Source organism: Galeopterus variegatus, unplaced genomic scaffold (assembly GCF_000696425.1).
Source record: "Galeopterus variegatus unplaced genomic scaffold, G_variegatus-3.0.2 Scaffold791, whole genome shotgun sequence".
NCBI lineage: Eukaryota > Metazoa > Chordata > Mammalia > Dermoptera > Cynocephalidae > Galeopterus > Galeopterus variegatus.
Window position 1 is genome coordinate 441,749 of NW_007726902.1, and position 16,534 is coordinate 458,282.

General features: G+C 37.7%; 2 protein-coding genes across 3 annotated transcripts in view; one reads left to right on the forward strand and one right to left on the reverse strand.

The window, feature by feature from the left end:
• The window catches only part of MRE11A (MRE11 meiotic recombination 11 homolog A (S. cerevisiae)), a 100,130-nt gene extending 92,425 nt beyond the window's left edge, over positions 1-7,705 (reverse strand). The window contains exons 1-4 of the mRNA XM_008572479.1: positions 7,643-7,705; positions 6,923-6,999; positions 5,189-5,321; positions 2,305-2,465 (exon numbers count right to left, since the gene is read on the reverse strand). Coding sequence (XP_008570701.1) covers positions 2,305-2,465; positions 5,189-5,321; positions 6,923-6,999; positions 7,643-7,645 — 374 coding nt within the window. The 5' untranslated portion in view covers positions 7,646-7,705. The remainder of the gene's footprint in view (positions 1-2,304; positions 2,466-5,188; positions 5,322-6,922; positions 7,000-7,642) is intronic.
• Positions 7,706-8,099: 394 nt separating this feature from the next.
• ANKRD49 (ankyrin repeat domain 49) lies at positions 8,100-14,432 on the forward strand. 2 transcript variants are annotated; one of them, XM_008572482.1, is made up of 3 exons: positions 8,100-8,147; positions 11,184-11,538; positions 12,932-14,432. In XM_008572482.1, exons 2-3 carry the CDS (start codon positions 11,281-11,283, stop codon positions 13,391-13,393), a joined length of 720 nt encoding a protein of 239 aa, XP_008570704.1. In that variant the 5' UTR covers positions 8,100-8,147; positions 11,184-11,280; the 3' UTR covers positions 13,394-14,432. The 2 variants fall into 2 exon arrangements, with proteins under 2 accessions (XP_008570704.1, XP_008570705.1); XM_008572483.1 differs by lacking the exon at positions 8,100-8,147 and adding an exon at positions 8,732-8,783.
• Positions 14,433-16,534: the final 2,102 nt, after the last annotated feature.

Consider the following 16,534-nt stretch of genomic DNA (forward strand, 5'->3'; position numbering starts at 1 on the left):
GGCTACTTCTGGAGGTACTAGTCCCTTTCACTTATCAGTTCACGAGTCATACAACATTTTTAATTATTGTAGTATTATAACATACTTTAATATCTAACTGGACTTCTCACAACTTAATAGTCTTTTTTTTTTTCAGAATTTCCCTACCTGTGTTTTTCTATTTTTTCTGTATGAACTAACCTGGAAGAGGAAATTATCCAGTATGCAACACAAAGAGTTAAAGGTATGTGCAGTATGAGAAAAGAGGGTAAGAGATATAAATGGTATTCAGAAAGAAAATGTTGGGCCGGTGGGATCAGGAGGACCGGAAAGCAGCAACAAAGTAGTGAGGGAGCCTCCATCCTGTGAACTGCGCCCCCCTTCCCTCTCCCTGCTCCCTCCCTGGAAGGCGAACCGGAAACTGAACCCTGTTCAATTCCATACCATACATGGGCAAAAAACCACCAACAGCCCTCCCCCTATAAATACCTGCTTGTATCCACCCTGGGTGCAACTTCCCCGGCCTCACTCCCTTGAGGGCACGGGACCTAGCCTGGGAGTGCTTCCATTAAAGCTTGCCTCGAACCCTTTGCCTGGCTCCTTTTGTTACTTACCACCTCCGACTTGAACGGGACAGAAAAAATGGGAAGCAATGTTTGAAAACATAATGTTTAAGAATTTCCCAAAATTGATGAAAAAAAGGAATTCTTTGATTAAAACGGATGATGAAGCCCATGCAGTATAAATGGAATTAAATCTACAGCTAAATAAGACTGAGAAATGATAAGGATGAGAAAATCTTAATAGTTACCTGAGTGTTTTCTCTATGCCAATCACTATTCTAAACAATTTTCTTATTAACTCAATCTTCACAACTCTATAAGACTGGCACAATTCTTTATAAATGATGGAAACTGAGATACAGCAGTTAAGTGACTAATCCATTCATATAACTACTAAGTTACAGAGCAAGGATCTGAACCCAGACCATCTCGTACCAGAATCCATGCTCTAAATCACAATGTTATTCTGCCTTTCCAGCAACTAAAGTGATAGAACACTCCTCAACAGCAACAAAAAAATAAGAGTTTACCACTCACTGACACTCAATGAAAAAACCACTGCAAACTGTATTTCAGAAGAAAGGAAGCTGGATCTAGGTAAAAGGAATGAAATACAGGAAGCAACAGTGAGCAAAGAAATAGGTTAAACATGTCTATAGGAGTGAGGGGAGCAGTTTAAAAATAGGATGCAGTTTAAAAATAAGATGGAAGAAACAAGAAAACACCAAAGTTAAAATGTCTCAAGTTCTAGATTTGAAAAGAAGACGAATAGAAACACTGATCAAAAATTCTTTGATACTCCTCCCCCGTGAAGTGGAACTTAATTCCCTTTCTGGGAATTAAGCATGGGCTGGACTTAGGTACTCATTTCTAACAAACAACGTATGAAAAAGAAACATACTAACTTTACAGTGGAGAAACCTAGCAAACAACAACTTAACCAAGTGATCACAGTTAATATCACCAGCAATAAGTCATGTTGATGTCATGTATATTCCAATATGATGCTATCAGAAGGGCACTTGACCTGTGATATTCTTCTCCCAAAACCAACAGTCCCAGTCTATCATGAGAAAACAAGAGAAAAACCCAAGTTGGAAGAGGTTCTATAAAATACCTGACCAGTTTCAAAAGTATCAGGGTCATGAAAGACAAGGAAAGACAGAGAACCTGACACAGACTAAAGGAGACTAAAGAAACATTTCAACTAAATGCAACGTGGTACCCTGTACAATGCTTAAGAAAAGATACAATGGAAAAAAAAGAAAAGACATGATGGCATCTTTATCACATGGGGTTCTAGATGAATACCATAAAGAAGTCCCCAAAGCACAACTCTTAAAAAAAAAAAAAAAAAAGGATGTTATATTTGACCACATAAAAATTAAATACTTCTGCCAGCAAAAAACTCTGTAAACAAAGTCAAAAGCCACTGATGAGAGAAAAGATAGATACCTGACAAAAGATTAGTATCTAGAATATATAAATAGCTTCTGCAAATCAGGTAGAAAAAAATACCCATTTTAAAAGAGGCAAAGGATATGAACAGAAGAGGGACACCAAAAGGTACAATAAAAGTCTGAGAGGATATTCAGTCCCAATATTAATATATAATGATGTGCAGAAAATTCAAAGTACTACCCTTACTATGCAAATAGCTTATGGTGAAGGTGAAACGGCTAATTGCTAATGTACTGATGTGTCTTATACAGAAAATATTAAACACAAGTAAACATTCACACAAGCACATAAATATACTTACTTACTAAAACCAAAGTTGACTGATTGATCGCTGATAATTTCAAACTGTACAGGACGATCACCCATACAATATTTTCTTAATAACTCAAGGCAGGTATGTAATGTTTTTCTTGAGGGCTTATTTTCATGAAAAAGATCACCACCTAACAAAATAAAATCCACCTAATCAACAGAAAATGTGTTAAAATTAGTATGCTTTACAGGTAAAATTTTTTAAAACTATAGATGAAAGAGGTAGAAAAAAATCTAACAGATACTATTAATATATCTGTTATATATGGTGATTTAAAATATTTACATTTTATTTATTCAAAAGGTCTTCCAATCTGGTGATTAATCTGATTCCAACTTAGGTTCCTAAGCCATCTTCAGAAAAGCCATCTTCAAATTACTACACCCAGTCCCTGACTCTCTGGCTACCCAAGGTAATCTCTTTTTTTATTATTCGAATCAAACATAAACTTAGCACTTTAATAAAACATATGGAAGAGATACCAAACTCAGTCCAAATTATTCATTCAATTCATTCAACAATTATTTACAGAGTTCCTACAGGCACTGGTAGCTAAAGAAATAGCAATCCACAAAACAGATTATGTCCCTGCCCTCAATAAATACTGTTACAAGACCCTGTATTAGGCCCTGGAGATAAAATAAAATGTGATCGCTCTCCTAAATATATTCAAACTGTACTGGAAGAGACATACTGTTATGTATCTAACTGTGGTTATTCAAGTAATTTACTTCCAAATAGCTCAGGGAAAAAAAAGTGTGTGTGTTTATGTAAAGAAAGAGAGGATAAAGCAAATATAATAAAACATTAGAAACTCTGGGTGAAGGATAAGGAATTCTTTCTACTATTCTTGGAACTTTTCTGTCAGACTGATTATTACTTCAAAATTAAAAGTTTTTTTTTTTTTTTTTAAAGACTGCAAGGAACTAGGAGATAGAAATAAAGCTGGTTAGATAGCATGGATCTACATAAACACTTAAAAGTCAGTTAAGAATTTACACTTTAATAAGAATACTAAATACAAATTAAGGGAAAACATAAATATAATATGTATCTGGAAATCCCAGCATGGGACTGTGGGGGGTGGAGCAGTTAAGATTTATGGATGCAGCAAAAGGAAACAGAGGAAACAGAAGGGATGAAAATGACGAAGTAGAAGGAAGAAGCTCATGCTCAAGGAAAAAAATGTTTCAGGGTCTAACAGTTAAAAAAGAAAGAGTACATGCAGGATTCTCCGGCAAGAAACAGGCCTCCCTTGGCTACAAGTTTCTCTGCCCTCAGGAAAGTAAGAATCTATCCTAAAAGGAGATAGTACCAGCCATTCCCTCATTCAATTAACAAATTTATAAGAGTACCTACTGCTTTCTAGATCCTTTCTAGGTACTAGAATATAGCACAAACAAGCAGAAAGGATTTCTCACTCTCATAGAGTTACCTTCTAGTAGAGGAGACAGAAAATAAACAATTCAGTAAATTATTTCAGACAGTGCTATGAAAAAATATGCTATGTAAAAACATAGACTAATGTGATAAAGAGTGCTTAGAGGTATCAGGGAAGACCTCTCCAAAAATATGAAACTTGAACTGAGAAGTCAACCCTGCCAAGATCAAGGTGCTCCAAATAACAGAAATACAAAGGTCTCAGAGTAGAACACACTGGTGTAGATGGTGCATGGTAAACCAGGCAGAGTTGTAGGAGACAAGTCTCCTGGAAGGAGCCATGTCTCCTGGCAGGAGCCACATCAAGTTGAGCCTTGTTTGAATTTTACTGTAGATTCAATGGAAGACCATTTGAAAGATTTTAAGCAGCAGGATGACATAATCTGATTTACGATTTTAAAAGTTCACTTTGGCTGCTGTGCTGAACAAATGTGGCGGGAAAGAATAGAAAGAACAAAGCTATTGCAGTCCAGGCAAAATATGACAAAAGTTCTGGACTAAGTATATAGGCATAAAGACAGAGAGTAGTGGAGAAGTTCCACATTTACATTCAGGAGGAAAAACTAAAGGCCTTGCATAAACTGAATACAACTCTAAAGAAAAGTCAAGATTGGAGATATTAATTTGCAAGTCACAGCATTTATGTTAATTCTCCAGCTCTCTCCTGGACTCTACACTGACATTTCAATTGCCTCCTGGAATGTTTTTCAGTATGTTCTATTGGAATCTCCAACACTAAACTGGTCTAAATCAGAATTCATCACCTTCCCACATAAACAAGTACCTCTACTTTATTTACCTATTTCTATTATTGGTACTGGCATTCATCAAGACCCAACACACTTCAAAGTCATTCTCATCCTCTTTTCCCTCATCCTCACCCCCTACAACTAACAAAGTATGAAATTCTATCTTCATAATGTCTCTTGCTTTCACTTCCTCTTTCCTATCCCTAATGCCACCACTCTAAAAATGCCACCTCCTTCAATAAGCTCATCTTGCTATCCTCATCTAAATGTGATCTCTTCTACTTCTAAACTCCCAGGAAATGTTTGTGATTTTCTTATAGCTCTCATCACATATAACCTTGCATCTAAGAATTTTGAATATTTGTCTTATCTCACACTCTGATTTGTTATGTGTTCTTTGAAAACAAAACAATGATAGTCATCTTTACATTTCAAATAGAAAATGCCACAGGATCACTCAATAAACACCCCATAAATATTTGTAAATTTTAACAGAATTTTTACAAAAGTAGCTTCTACTTCAATTAAGGATATAAAGCACACAAAATCTGCTATGGGCTTTTAATACATTGATATTTTAGCAGGTAATGAGCCTATAAAATAAATCTCTACCCGTAGAAGGGGAAAGAGATTGTTCACTAAAGGAATACAGTAGAAATTGCACAAATGTAAATCAAACTCACTTCATTTTCCTGAGCAAGTCTTAAAATTTCATCAAGTGTAACAAATGTATCATTTCCTCTGACTGCATCTTTCTCCATAAATCCGAGATGAATATCTGTTGCAACTAAGATTTTAAATGTATTTTCATCATCACTGTATTAGAAAAGAAGAAACATTTCAATATACTTCATTAAAAGGATATTCAACAAATTGAGACTTAAACATATAAGTAATAGCATCTAAAGAGTAAAATCACTTTACTAGCCTTAAACTTGGTCTGAAAACATGAACTATCCAACATATTTTTACCATCGCATAGTTTTCCAAACCACTAATTCAACACGCAACAAATGTACATATATTTTAAAAAGATTCTATAACTGCTTCAAAAATTTATGACCTTGTTCTTACCAGTTTAAACACTCATATGTAAGTTTGTTTGTTTTCCTATTTTGTTTCACAGTAAAAACCCAAGAGGCTTTGACTCCTATACCTAAACTTGCCATTTACCTGATTTTGCACTTTTCCAAGAAAACTAGAGTTAATTTAAAAACCCTTCCTCTGTGTTTATAAGTAGATCTCATTCTGATATGCTAGTAACTTACATTCAAGCCCCTAAAGATACTTGCTTAACTCTATTCTCCATACAAAGTTAGTTTCTCATTAATAAATTTAGCCAAGTAATAAGACAGAATTATTTCAATTCAAATTAAATTTGGTCATATCCAAAACCACTTTCATGTGAAGCATCAATAGTTATTAATACTCTCTTAAACCTAAGTATATCTATGATCTCATCTCAACTCCCACAGGTAAAGAGGTAGGCACTATTATCTGTGAAAAATGAAATGGCTAAACACAGAGAAATTAACTGATTTATCACACCACAAGTAGTAGAAACAGGACTAAAACCCACACTGAAAACTCAGACTATTTTCATTTATTATACTTTACTACAGTGAACTTTAAAAAATTTGTATGTATCTCCAAAATTTAAATCTTTACAAACAAAAGATATTTCCAGAAAAGATTTCTCTTCAGAAACTTCAAAAATGACATGCACAGAATTCTGACTACTATATAAAACAGGTAAGTCAGAGTACTTTTCAGACCACATCACTAAATGCTTCCATAGCAATTTTTTTTCAAGTATTTTCATATGAATTTTCTCATTTAAACCTCAAAATTAATCTGAGAAAGCATTTCCAATTACACAAATGAAGAAACTGAAGCAAGGATCAGAGAATTACTGACCTGCCCAAGATAACACAACTAGTATTAACCAAGGCCTTGGAACCAGGGTGAAAGACTCCAAGTCCAAACACATAACTTTTAAAGTCCTTTTATTTATTTCCATTTTATTCAAATTCATTTTCAGTTTATTCAATACTAGAGCAATTTACTCTAAAAAACCTGCTTAAACAGACCTGCATTGACTAGTAGCGAGATTTCCTTCACGAAAATTCAAGAATATTTATAGCTTCAAGACAAAACCTAACATGACTACGTGTTATAGCAATATATCAAATTACAGCAAGGCTACAATTTATAGCTGCATATTATCTTTTAGTTAATAAACACAGAGTATGACTTTTTAAACATCCCAAATATTCTTTTTGATGACTACCACTTCTGTTCATAGGCAAGTTCTTTACTTACTGCCAATTTATTAAGTAAGTTTTCTTTTATGGTGATCATATTTGATGGGTTTTACAAACCCAAGTAACAAAGGATTCCAGAAGTCATGTGCTTACAGTGCATCCGTAGGACTCATTTTTATGGTTAGTCCAGCTCTTCCGGGACCAGGTTCCTGTCCAAGTACCTCTGGGTCCTGTGTTCAAATACATCAGAAAATTCACTCAATTCCAAGTTCTAAAAACAAAATTGTATTATAAAACACATTTTTTAAAAGGCTGCGCATATTTAACAGACATTTAGGCTGCACAGGGTACAGACGTCTTAAATAAGCAGGCTGGCAATTTTAGAAAAGTCTCATTTTCCTCTAAGCATCTACTACACTATTATTTTTTAGTGACCTAAGAATAGAAACTAACACGTTTCCAGTGCCATTCTAGTTTCCGCATTATGATTAAACTTGTTTCTTATTTTCCTTTTCATGCTCTTACGGGAAATTAATAAATAAATGGGCAAAAAGGGTCACAGTTCTGGTTTAGCACATAAACAACTCTGGAGGTGCAGAAATGTTTAAGTTGCATGCATAGGTAACTCTGGAGCATGGCGGTAACCCTGTATTTTCTGCTCAAACACAAGATGTTTTAAAGGAATGGACTTGCTTTTGAAGAGAAATGCCCCACGTTTAAAGCTAGTGTGAATAAACAATCAGACACGTGGTCTGCGGAGAAACCTTTAAGCATCAGCAGGACAACTGAACAAGCCCAACAGATTTGGGAGGAGTGGCCGCCACCGCAAAACAACCGCTTCCGTCGGGATTCCAAGCCTCAACCTGCCCTCACCATCGCACTCTCTGAAGTCAGAACGCGAAGCCCTCCAGGACTCCTCCCCAGCCGACTAGGCCCATTCTTCCCAGAGGGTCCAATTCACTCTGGGTTTCCGCCCAGGAACGAACAGAAATAGGTGCGGGATATATGATTCCTAAATTACCCCCACACGTGGGCTCTTCAAAGCCCCACCGTCGGGACCCGAGGCTGTCTTCTATCCGAGAAGGGGTGGATTCGTAAGGAGAAAAGCAAGCAGCACGGCCCGACTGCGCTTGCCTCTCGGAACCTGCAGGGCCATAAACCTGAATTACGCGGGAGAGACCTGCATCTGTTTCTCTCGCGATACTTCATTGATGACGTAACGCTTGAAATCCGGTTCGACTCTCATTGGCTGCCGAATGCCGTGAGGTAGCAGGGAAAGTAGCGGCAAGGCTCCGCCCCCGCGCAGGAGCCAATCTTGAGCAGCGGAGGGGACGAACCCGGAAGCGGGATTTGCGGCGGTGATTTTCCCCTCTGTAAGGTGGGTAGTTCTTCCCCATCTCGGACCGTGCTTCTTGGTCTTCTCGTGCTATCCAGGAACTCCTGGGCCTGTAGAGGCGGATCCCTTGTCGACCCCGGCCGAGCCCTGCAGGTCGGACCGCGTCATGGGTCCTAGATAGGGGCCGAAGCGGCTTCTCCGCTCTTAACTGTTTGGAAGGCCGCAAGCGGCGACTCCCGAGCCTGTGAGTGACCAGCCGGTGCCAGAGGGCCGGGGCTGGCGACACTCTCCCTCAGTCCCATTCGCCAGACACTCTAGTTTACAGGGCAGCTTGTATTCCCTGCTTCCCCTTATTGTCGCCCTTGGATTTTCGGGTTCAGCATATCTGTATTGCTTTGTGCTGAGAGCAGTGAAATACAGTGCAGTGAAAAATAATGTGGAACTTTTGAATTAGAAGATCTGGCTTTCAGTTCCAGTGAAGGGTCCTTGATCTAGGGCAAGCTGTTTTTTTTTTTTCTATCTGAACCTCAGAGCCTTCACCTGTAAAATGGGGTTTATAGCCCCACCTGTCACTAAGTTGTCTGTGAGGAGTTGACATAGTTCTGCTCCGTCTCAAAATGGAATGTGCCCTTTACGTTAAGAAACATACTCTCTCACTTCCTGATGAAATATTGTCAAGTAAGAATCTTGATCTATTTTTTTTTTAAAAACTGAATCAGGGAGATGCACCTGGGTTTGACTTTGAATTAAATATACCAAGAAAATTTTGTATATAATTTATTCAATCTTGAGATGTAAATGCACAATTTATATAAAGGAGATTTTTATAAAAAGGAAAGTCGTCTTGGGGAAAGTGGGTAAGATTTGTGCTGCAATATTACTACTTTTGACATAATTACAAGTGAACTTTACATTATTTATTATCATGTAAGTGTTTAATAAATTGATATATGATCACTTTTGTGTTGCAAGGTTAAGGAAATAGTTTGAAAATAAAGGAAAAAGTGGAAACTCCAAGACAACTAATAAAACAAAGCAATTCTGAACGGGTCTCTCAATAGACTGAAAAGCTGGATGGGTCTTAGAAATCCTTCAGTGCTATCCTTACATTTTACAGTGAAGTAACATGCCCAGAGAAGTTACCAGTCATAAGTGATAGACTTAAACTGGAGTTTAGTGCTCTCATCATTAGTAATAAAATTTAATACCACATTAGGGTTGTATACTATTAAGCTTGTGAAATTAGGAAGAAATCAGTATCTTAGGGATATGACTAATTAGAACTTCTCAGGATCCATTCCTGACAAAATCAAGTAATAGGGCTTTAAATTTAATGCTACAAATATTTCTTAATGCCTGCTGTGTAGAAGTGGAACATAAATATACGTTAAATATGGTCCCTATCCTTAAGTTTATAATATTTTAAGGGGCTAAAACAAGAACAAAGTTAATGATAGAATAAGACAGAATGCAGCACCAAAAAAAGTAGAAAGCAGAGAGACTGGGAGAATCAAAAAAGAATGAAAGATAACATCTGAGAAGAGCCTTGAAAGACTAATTCAACAAATGTAGTTGGGAAACTGAGAAATGGTGTTTTTAAAATATCTATTGGTTATTCTCATTTTCTTTAATTAATTAAAGTTTGTGTGCTGGTGTAAATCTTTAAACTGATATTGGTTTATAAATTAATATGGTAACCTAACAGTATAAACATCATTTCCTTCAGGAAGCCTTCTTTAATTCCTTAAAACTGGGTGAATTTTGTGATCCTCCTGTGTACTCATGGTAGCTGGTAATGGTCCTATCATAGTACTTATCATGTTGTCTTTGCCAGTCACTTCCACTAGACAGTAAGCTTCTTGAGGTGAAGACATGGATCTTGTTTATTATTGAACCCCAGTACCCAGGAACTGGCATTTACCAGGCATTCTATTCATATCGTTGAATGAAAGAATGAGTGACAGCTAAAATTCAGTTCAACACAAGGAGCCAATAACTATAATGACTATCAGTGAAATAGGACTTCTTTTTTTTTTTTTTTTTGTCTTTTGTCTTTTTCCGTGTCCGGCAACGGCTCGCAACCCTCAGTGTTGCCCCCGTACCGGACCGGGGACCGGCAACGGGATCGCAACCCTCGGCGTTGCTCCCGCGCCTCGCTCAGCCAGTGAGCGGGAACCGGTCTGTATGTGGGATCCGAACCCTTGGGCGGGAGCGCCGCCGCGCTTCCCAAGCGGTGCACTATCCAGTGCGCCACCGGGCCGGCCCAAAATAGGACTACTTTTTAAAGCAGTGAATTTTCCCAGACCTGAAATTATTAAAGTAGAAATAGGATAATTATTACAGATGTTATGATAACAATATGTATATTGATGAGACATTGAGAAAGATGTCCTTTTGAGGGCTAGTCCACTTCTAAGAATCCCTGATTCTTTGAAGTAGTTTTTTAGGAACTAGAAGTTTTTGTTTCTGTCTAGTTTATAAAAATCTCGAACATGCTCATCTTTATTATATTAGTTATACTTTAAAAATCTCAAGCATTCATTACTCTTAGCATAATTATCATACCTAGCCAATAGATTCAAAATAATAGTTATAACCATTGACTTAGTAGAAGAAAACAACAACAAAAAATAAGTGTTAGATCATTAAAGATCATAGGTAATTGAAATCTGTCAGCTCCAATATTTAGTGTATGTAAAGAATATCATGAGAGGGCCGGCCCGGTGGCACACTGTTACAGTGCGCCGCTTGGGAGAACAGCGGCGCTCCCGCCGAGCGTTCGGATCCCACATACAGACCGGTTCCCGCTCACTGGCTGAGCGAGGTGCGGGCGCAGCACTGAGGGTTGCGATCCCGTTGCCGGTCCCGGTCCGGTACGGGCGCGACACTGAGGGTTGCGATCCGTTGCCGGACACGAAAAAAGACAAAAAAAGGAAAAAAAAAAAAAGAATATCATGAGAAAAACACCAGTTTAGACAGGGTTTATTTGTGTATGTTTGCAGGACTGCATTGTTATCAATGCTGTTGAAAAAGCCTCTGTTACTATTTTGCTAATAATTTTTATGTTTGTGTTTTCAGATCCTGATGAATAAAATAAAGCAGACATAATTCGTCTCTTGAAAGATTGCTTATACCCTGACATTTGAAATGCTTTTTATTTAGAATAGTAGTAAAAATGGAAAAAGAGAAAGTAAATGATGCTGGAAAATCAGACCCAGAGAATTCCTTGGACTTTTCTGAACACTTTAACCAACTTGAATTGTTGGAAACACATGGACACCTTATTCCCACTGGTACTCAAAGTCTCTGGGCAGGCAATTCTGATGAAGATGAGGAGCAAGATGAAAAAAATGAAGAGTGGTATCAATTGCAAGAAAAAAAAATGGAAAAGGACCCAAGCAAATTGCTTCTTTGGGCTGCTGAAAAAAATCGGGTATAAAAAAAACCAAAAAACAATTAAACAGGGAACCATAACATAGTAGGAAAGGCATTGGGTTGAGACCCAGAAGACCTGCCCTTGAACCAACCTCTATTTGGTCTGTAACTTTGGGCAAATCCTACCATTTCTGAACCTCTATTTTTCTTGTCTGTAAAAATGGCCATGATAATACCTGTCTCTTTTATACAGAATTGTGAAGATCAAATGAGGCAATATAGATGAAAATGCATATTAAGCTACAAAGTGTCATGTTAGCTATTATCTGAGGGTGTAAGGGTAATTATCTATGAAGATAGCAAACAATCACGTATATTTTTAAATCATTTATATTATTAGAATTCTTCTAGAGATAAGTACCATTTAAGAAAGGGAGGATGGGAATTAACATTTATTGAATACCAGTTATACCAGCTGTCTTACTACATTATTTTATTTAATCCTCACCTATCCCTACAAGATAGGTAATATTCTTCCTTTTTACAGAGTAAGAAATTGAGATTCAGGGCCGAGCCTGTGGCGCACTCGGGAGAGTGCGGCGCTGGGAGCGCAGTAGCGCTCCCACCACGGGTTCGGATCCTATATAGGGATGACCGGTGCGGTCACTGGCTGAGCGCGGTGCAGCCGGTCTCAAAAAGGACAAAAAAAAAAAAAAAAGTTGAGATTCAGGAATATTTGCTCAGGATCATCCAAGTGGAATTAACATTGAACATCTGTTCTTTCCACTTGGCCACTTCCACCTCATTTTACTTAAGTTCTCCCATTGCCTCTGCTAGTAAACTAATAACTAAAAGAGTTGCATTTTTGGAAAGCTTTTTAAACCAAGAAGAGCACTCTGCATCCCACCAGAGGTCCAAAAACCAAACTGAAAATCACCACCTGAAGGCATGTTTTTAAGGATATATTTAGAAGAAATTGAGCTCTTAAATCCCCAGATTTCCTTGTCACCATCTTATTGTTCTGTTAAACTTTTATTTTTAAAAACTTTATATTCTATGTATATTGGTATGATAATCCTACTAGAGAAAAGTCACTGTTATGTTTTCTTCACAAATGAAATATAAAATATTAAATATGATTACAGCCTATATTATTCATCTAGGACTAAAGCTTTTCAATAAGCCTCAGTTGGACCGGGAATAAATGAGTGGTTTGATATTCAGAGAATTATGACCTTAGAAACAACAGTATGGTTAACACTATCTTGTCCATTCTTAAATCAGTTGCCCTCTCCTCTCAAAATAGAAATCTTAAATTATTTCCATTTTAAAGTCATCAGCTAACAAGGTTTAATTTAATTTCATTAAATCTAACACCACTAGACAGTTTAATTTGCTTTATTGTTTTGGTTTGAGTTGGGTTTTTAAAAGATCTCTTTTGTTCTTCTCAGCTTAATACAGTGCGGAGACTACTTTCTGAAAAGGCCACTCACGTGAACACTAAGGATGAAGATGAGTATACCCCCCTTCATCGAGCAGCATACAGTGGACACTTAGATATTGTCCGTGAGCTAATTGCGCAAGGGGCAGATGTTCATGCCGTGACTGTGGATGGATGGACGCCCCTGCACAGTGCTTGTAAGTGGAATAATACCAGAGTGGCTTCTTTCTTACTTCAGCATGATGCAGATATCAATGCCCAAACAAAAGGCCTCTTGACCCCCTTACATCTTGCTGCTGGGAACAGAGACAGCAAAGATACCCTGGAACTCCTCCTGATGAACCGTTACATCAAACCAGGGCTGAAAAACAACTTGGAAGAAACTGCATTTGATATCGCCAGGAGGACAAGTATCTATCACTACCTCTTTGAAATTGTGGAAGGCTGTACAAATTCTTCACCTCAGTCTTAACAGTTTCTTAAGTTTCTAAGTACTAGTGCCTCCTTTGTGTGAGATGTAAAATATTCCCACAATACAAAGTTGACATGAAATGTCTTACTGCACAAATTCAGTGGTACTCATAATGTTCTTCCAAGTGAATCGCCTGACCTTGATGTCGAAATGCATTTGAAAGTTGTTTGGATATATCTTTAATGATTTTTGTGGAGTGTGTGATTTTTAACAGAAATAATTTTAACTTGCCTATACTTAAAAACTTTACACGGGTAGTACAGAAACTAATGATATTTTTGGTGCTGATCCAAGAGAAATGTATTTTTAAATATCCCATATCCTGGATCTTTGTTGAGTATTTAGTATATTGATGTGTATTTTTATAAGGTGAGGTAACTCAGAATTTAAGTTAAAAGTCTTAGATATACTGGTGCAGTTCAACTGTCTTCTCTACATTACCATAGCCCGTTGTTTTCATTTTAAACTCAAAAAGTTAACACGTTAGTGAGTTGAATATTCATAAGCTTAAAAAAAATTTAAAAACCTAGATCTTTGTCTTTTAGAACATAGATCGTTTTCAGGAAAGCAGTTAGCTAGGTGTTTAATCCATGAGTGTTATGTACTGCCACCCTACACAATTCACACAGTCCTGTGGACAGTCCTACCTCACCCTGGTCAAACCACATGATCCTTATTCTTATGGTATGTCAGTGTGACCTTTTAGACTCACACACACTATACCTTGGTCCAGGAGGTCATAATATATCTGCTGTCCAACTGGTTTTGCCCTCTTAATCCTGCTAGTTTGGGCACTGCTCATATAGCCTCTTGAGTTCACAGGAAATGTTGATTTTCCAAGATCCTCATTTTATACAAGCCATGTTAAGGCAAAGTGACAAAGGAAAAGGAATTCTAAGAGTAAGGGGATGATTATTATATTGGGACTAGAACCACAAAGTAGCTCAGGCTTTTCCTAAAAGACCACAGGGTGGACCGTGACAAAAAGCATAAATACAGAAATTCAAGAAAAATAAAGTACAAGTTTGACAAGAAAAAAGGCATGAATTCTTTTTTAAAATCTGTGTATGTCTTTACTGGGTCTGTGTTCATCCAGCATACATTTATGTAATATCTGCTCTTTCAATCTCTCCAGCGCAGTTTCCCATTGACTACCTGGCTCCTCTGTGACTATTCCCAAAGGGTTTTCTCTTCATACCATACCAGAACTAACACCCTAGGGGAAGGGGAACTAAACCAATTGCCCTTTTCTTTAGTTATATTTTTTTAAATGTCCACCCAAGGTTTGTCTCTTTTGAGCCAGCACGTATGACCCAATCACACTAGACTAAGTAGTGATACTATTTAATCAAGTACGTATGGCAGCTTTTTGGTTAGAACAAAATTGGAGTGTCTCAGAAAAACTATAGATAATATATGAACTGAATCATTGTGAGAGACAGAATCTTGAGAGTTAGGAGAGCTTCAATTATTTTGTGATCTCTGACTGGGACACACCTAAGTTTATCAGTATCTCTTACAAGGGTTTTGGCAGAAAGTGAGAGGTTGCTTTCTGTTTAATCTGGCCTAAGTAAGTGATACCAAATGGTAGATGCAGCTGACAGTGATGGTAGAATAGGACCCCATCTATCCCAATAGACTGCTAAATGAGGCCATCTAGTTAACTGAAAGTCACAGAGCCTATCGCTCTCTGCTTACTGGGGAAGGGATTATGTCGGGGACCAGTAACCGAGGGGAGACGGTAGGGAATTGAAACACTTAGGAAATCAGGAGAGCTTTTCTCAAGCTGCTGGCTTGAGATGCCCCTTGGTTTATTTTAGGTTCTTTTTAAAAGCCAGCAAAATAACATATTATACGGGCCGGCCCGTGGCTCACTCGGGAGACTGCAGTGCTGATAACACCAAAGCTCCGGATTCGGATCCCATATAGGGATGGCCGGTTTGCTCACTGGCTGAGCGTGGTGCTGACAACACCAAGTCAAGGGTTAAGATCCCCTTACCAGTCATCTTTAAAAAAATAATAATAATAAAAATAAAAAATAAGATATTATACTGATTAAGCCAGTTATGTCTGGTACAAAGCTGTTAATAGAACACTTTCTGTTGCCATGGCACTTTGAAGGTTCAGGGCTAACTACTTATCAGCAAAGTAAAAGCATAAATTCCTCCTTTACAAAATCCTCAGGGTCCTGGATTCATTCATTGTTCAGATCTCAAGGAGAGGGAGGAGGAAGAGATAGGCAGATGGGCAGCCAGCTTTTGCTGGCACAATTCCCAGATAGCAAGGACCTTGTCACCTTGCTGCATAGTGCCTTACAGGATTACATCCATGCTTTTTTTGTAAACTTTCCTTTTATGTTTGGGGCCAAAGAAGCCTCCCTACTTCTGGTAAGGAGCTGGGATGTGACTACTCCCTTCCTTTCAGGCCTCAGCACTCACCAATGCTAGAAAGCAAACTCTACTATGAGAGAAATGTCACACCTGAGGGCAGAATTGTACTGTTTGCTTCCTTTATACTTTCCTTAGTATTAACTTGGCTCCTCTGTCCTTGGAAGGCATTCACTATTCATGCTTTTGACTGTATTACTTATCTGTACTCTCCAGTTTAAGCAGGCTAAATAGCTTAGGCCGAAAACAAGTTTCTCTAATCTATGTTTTTCATAACTAAGAGCTTAATGTTGATTAACTTATATACTTGAGGAAGACGTGACTTTTGTCATTGTTTGAAGGACATATAATTCCTAGGCCCACAGTGAAACTATTTGGTTTGGCTTTTATTTTATTTTAATTTTTATTTTTTTATAATTCGATATCATTTTATTTACTTAGTTTCTAAATTTGTTCAATCTTTGGCCATGGGGAGATGTTTTTTTTCCTTTAAATTTTTATTTTGTCAATATACAATGTGGTTGATTATTATGTCCCATCACCGAAACCTCCCTCCCTCCGCCCTCTCCCCCCTCCCACCCAAGAATGTCCTTTCCGTTTGCTTGTTGTAACAACTTCAAAAAAATTGTAGTTGTTATATCTTTTCCCCACCCCCCACCCCCCGTTTTGTGTGTGTGTGTGTGTGTGTGAGTGAATTTATTTTTTTTTTTTTAGCTCCCACCAATAAGTGAGAACATGTGGTATTTCTTTTTCT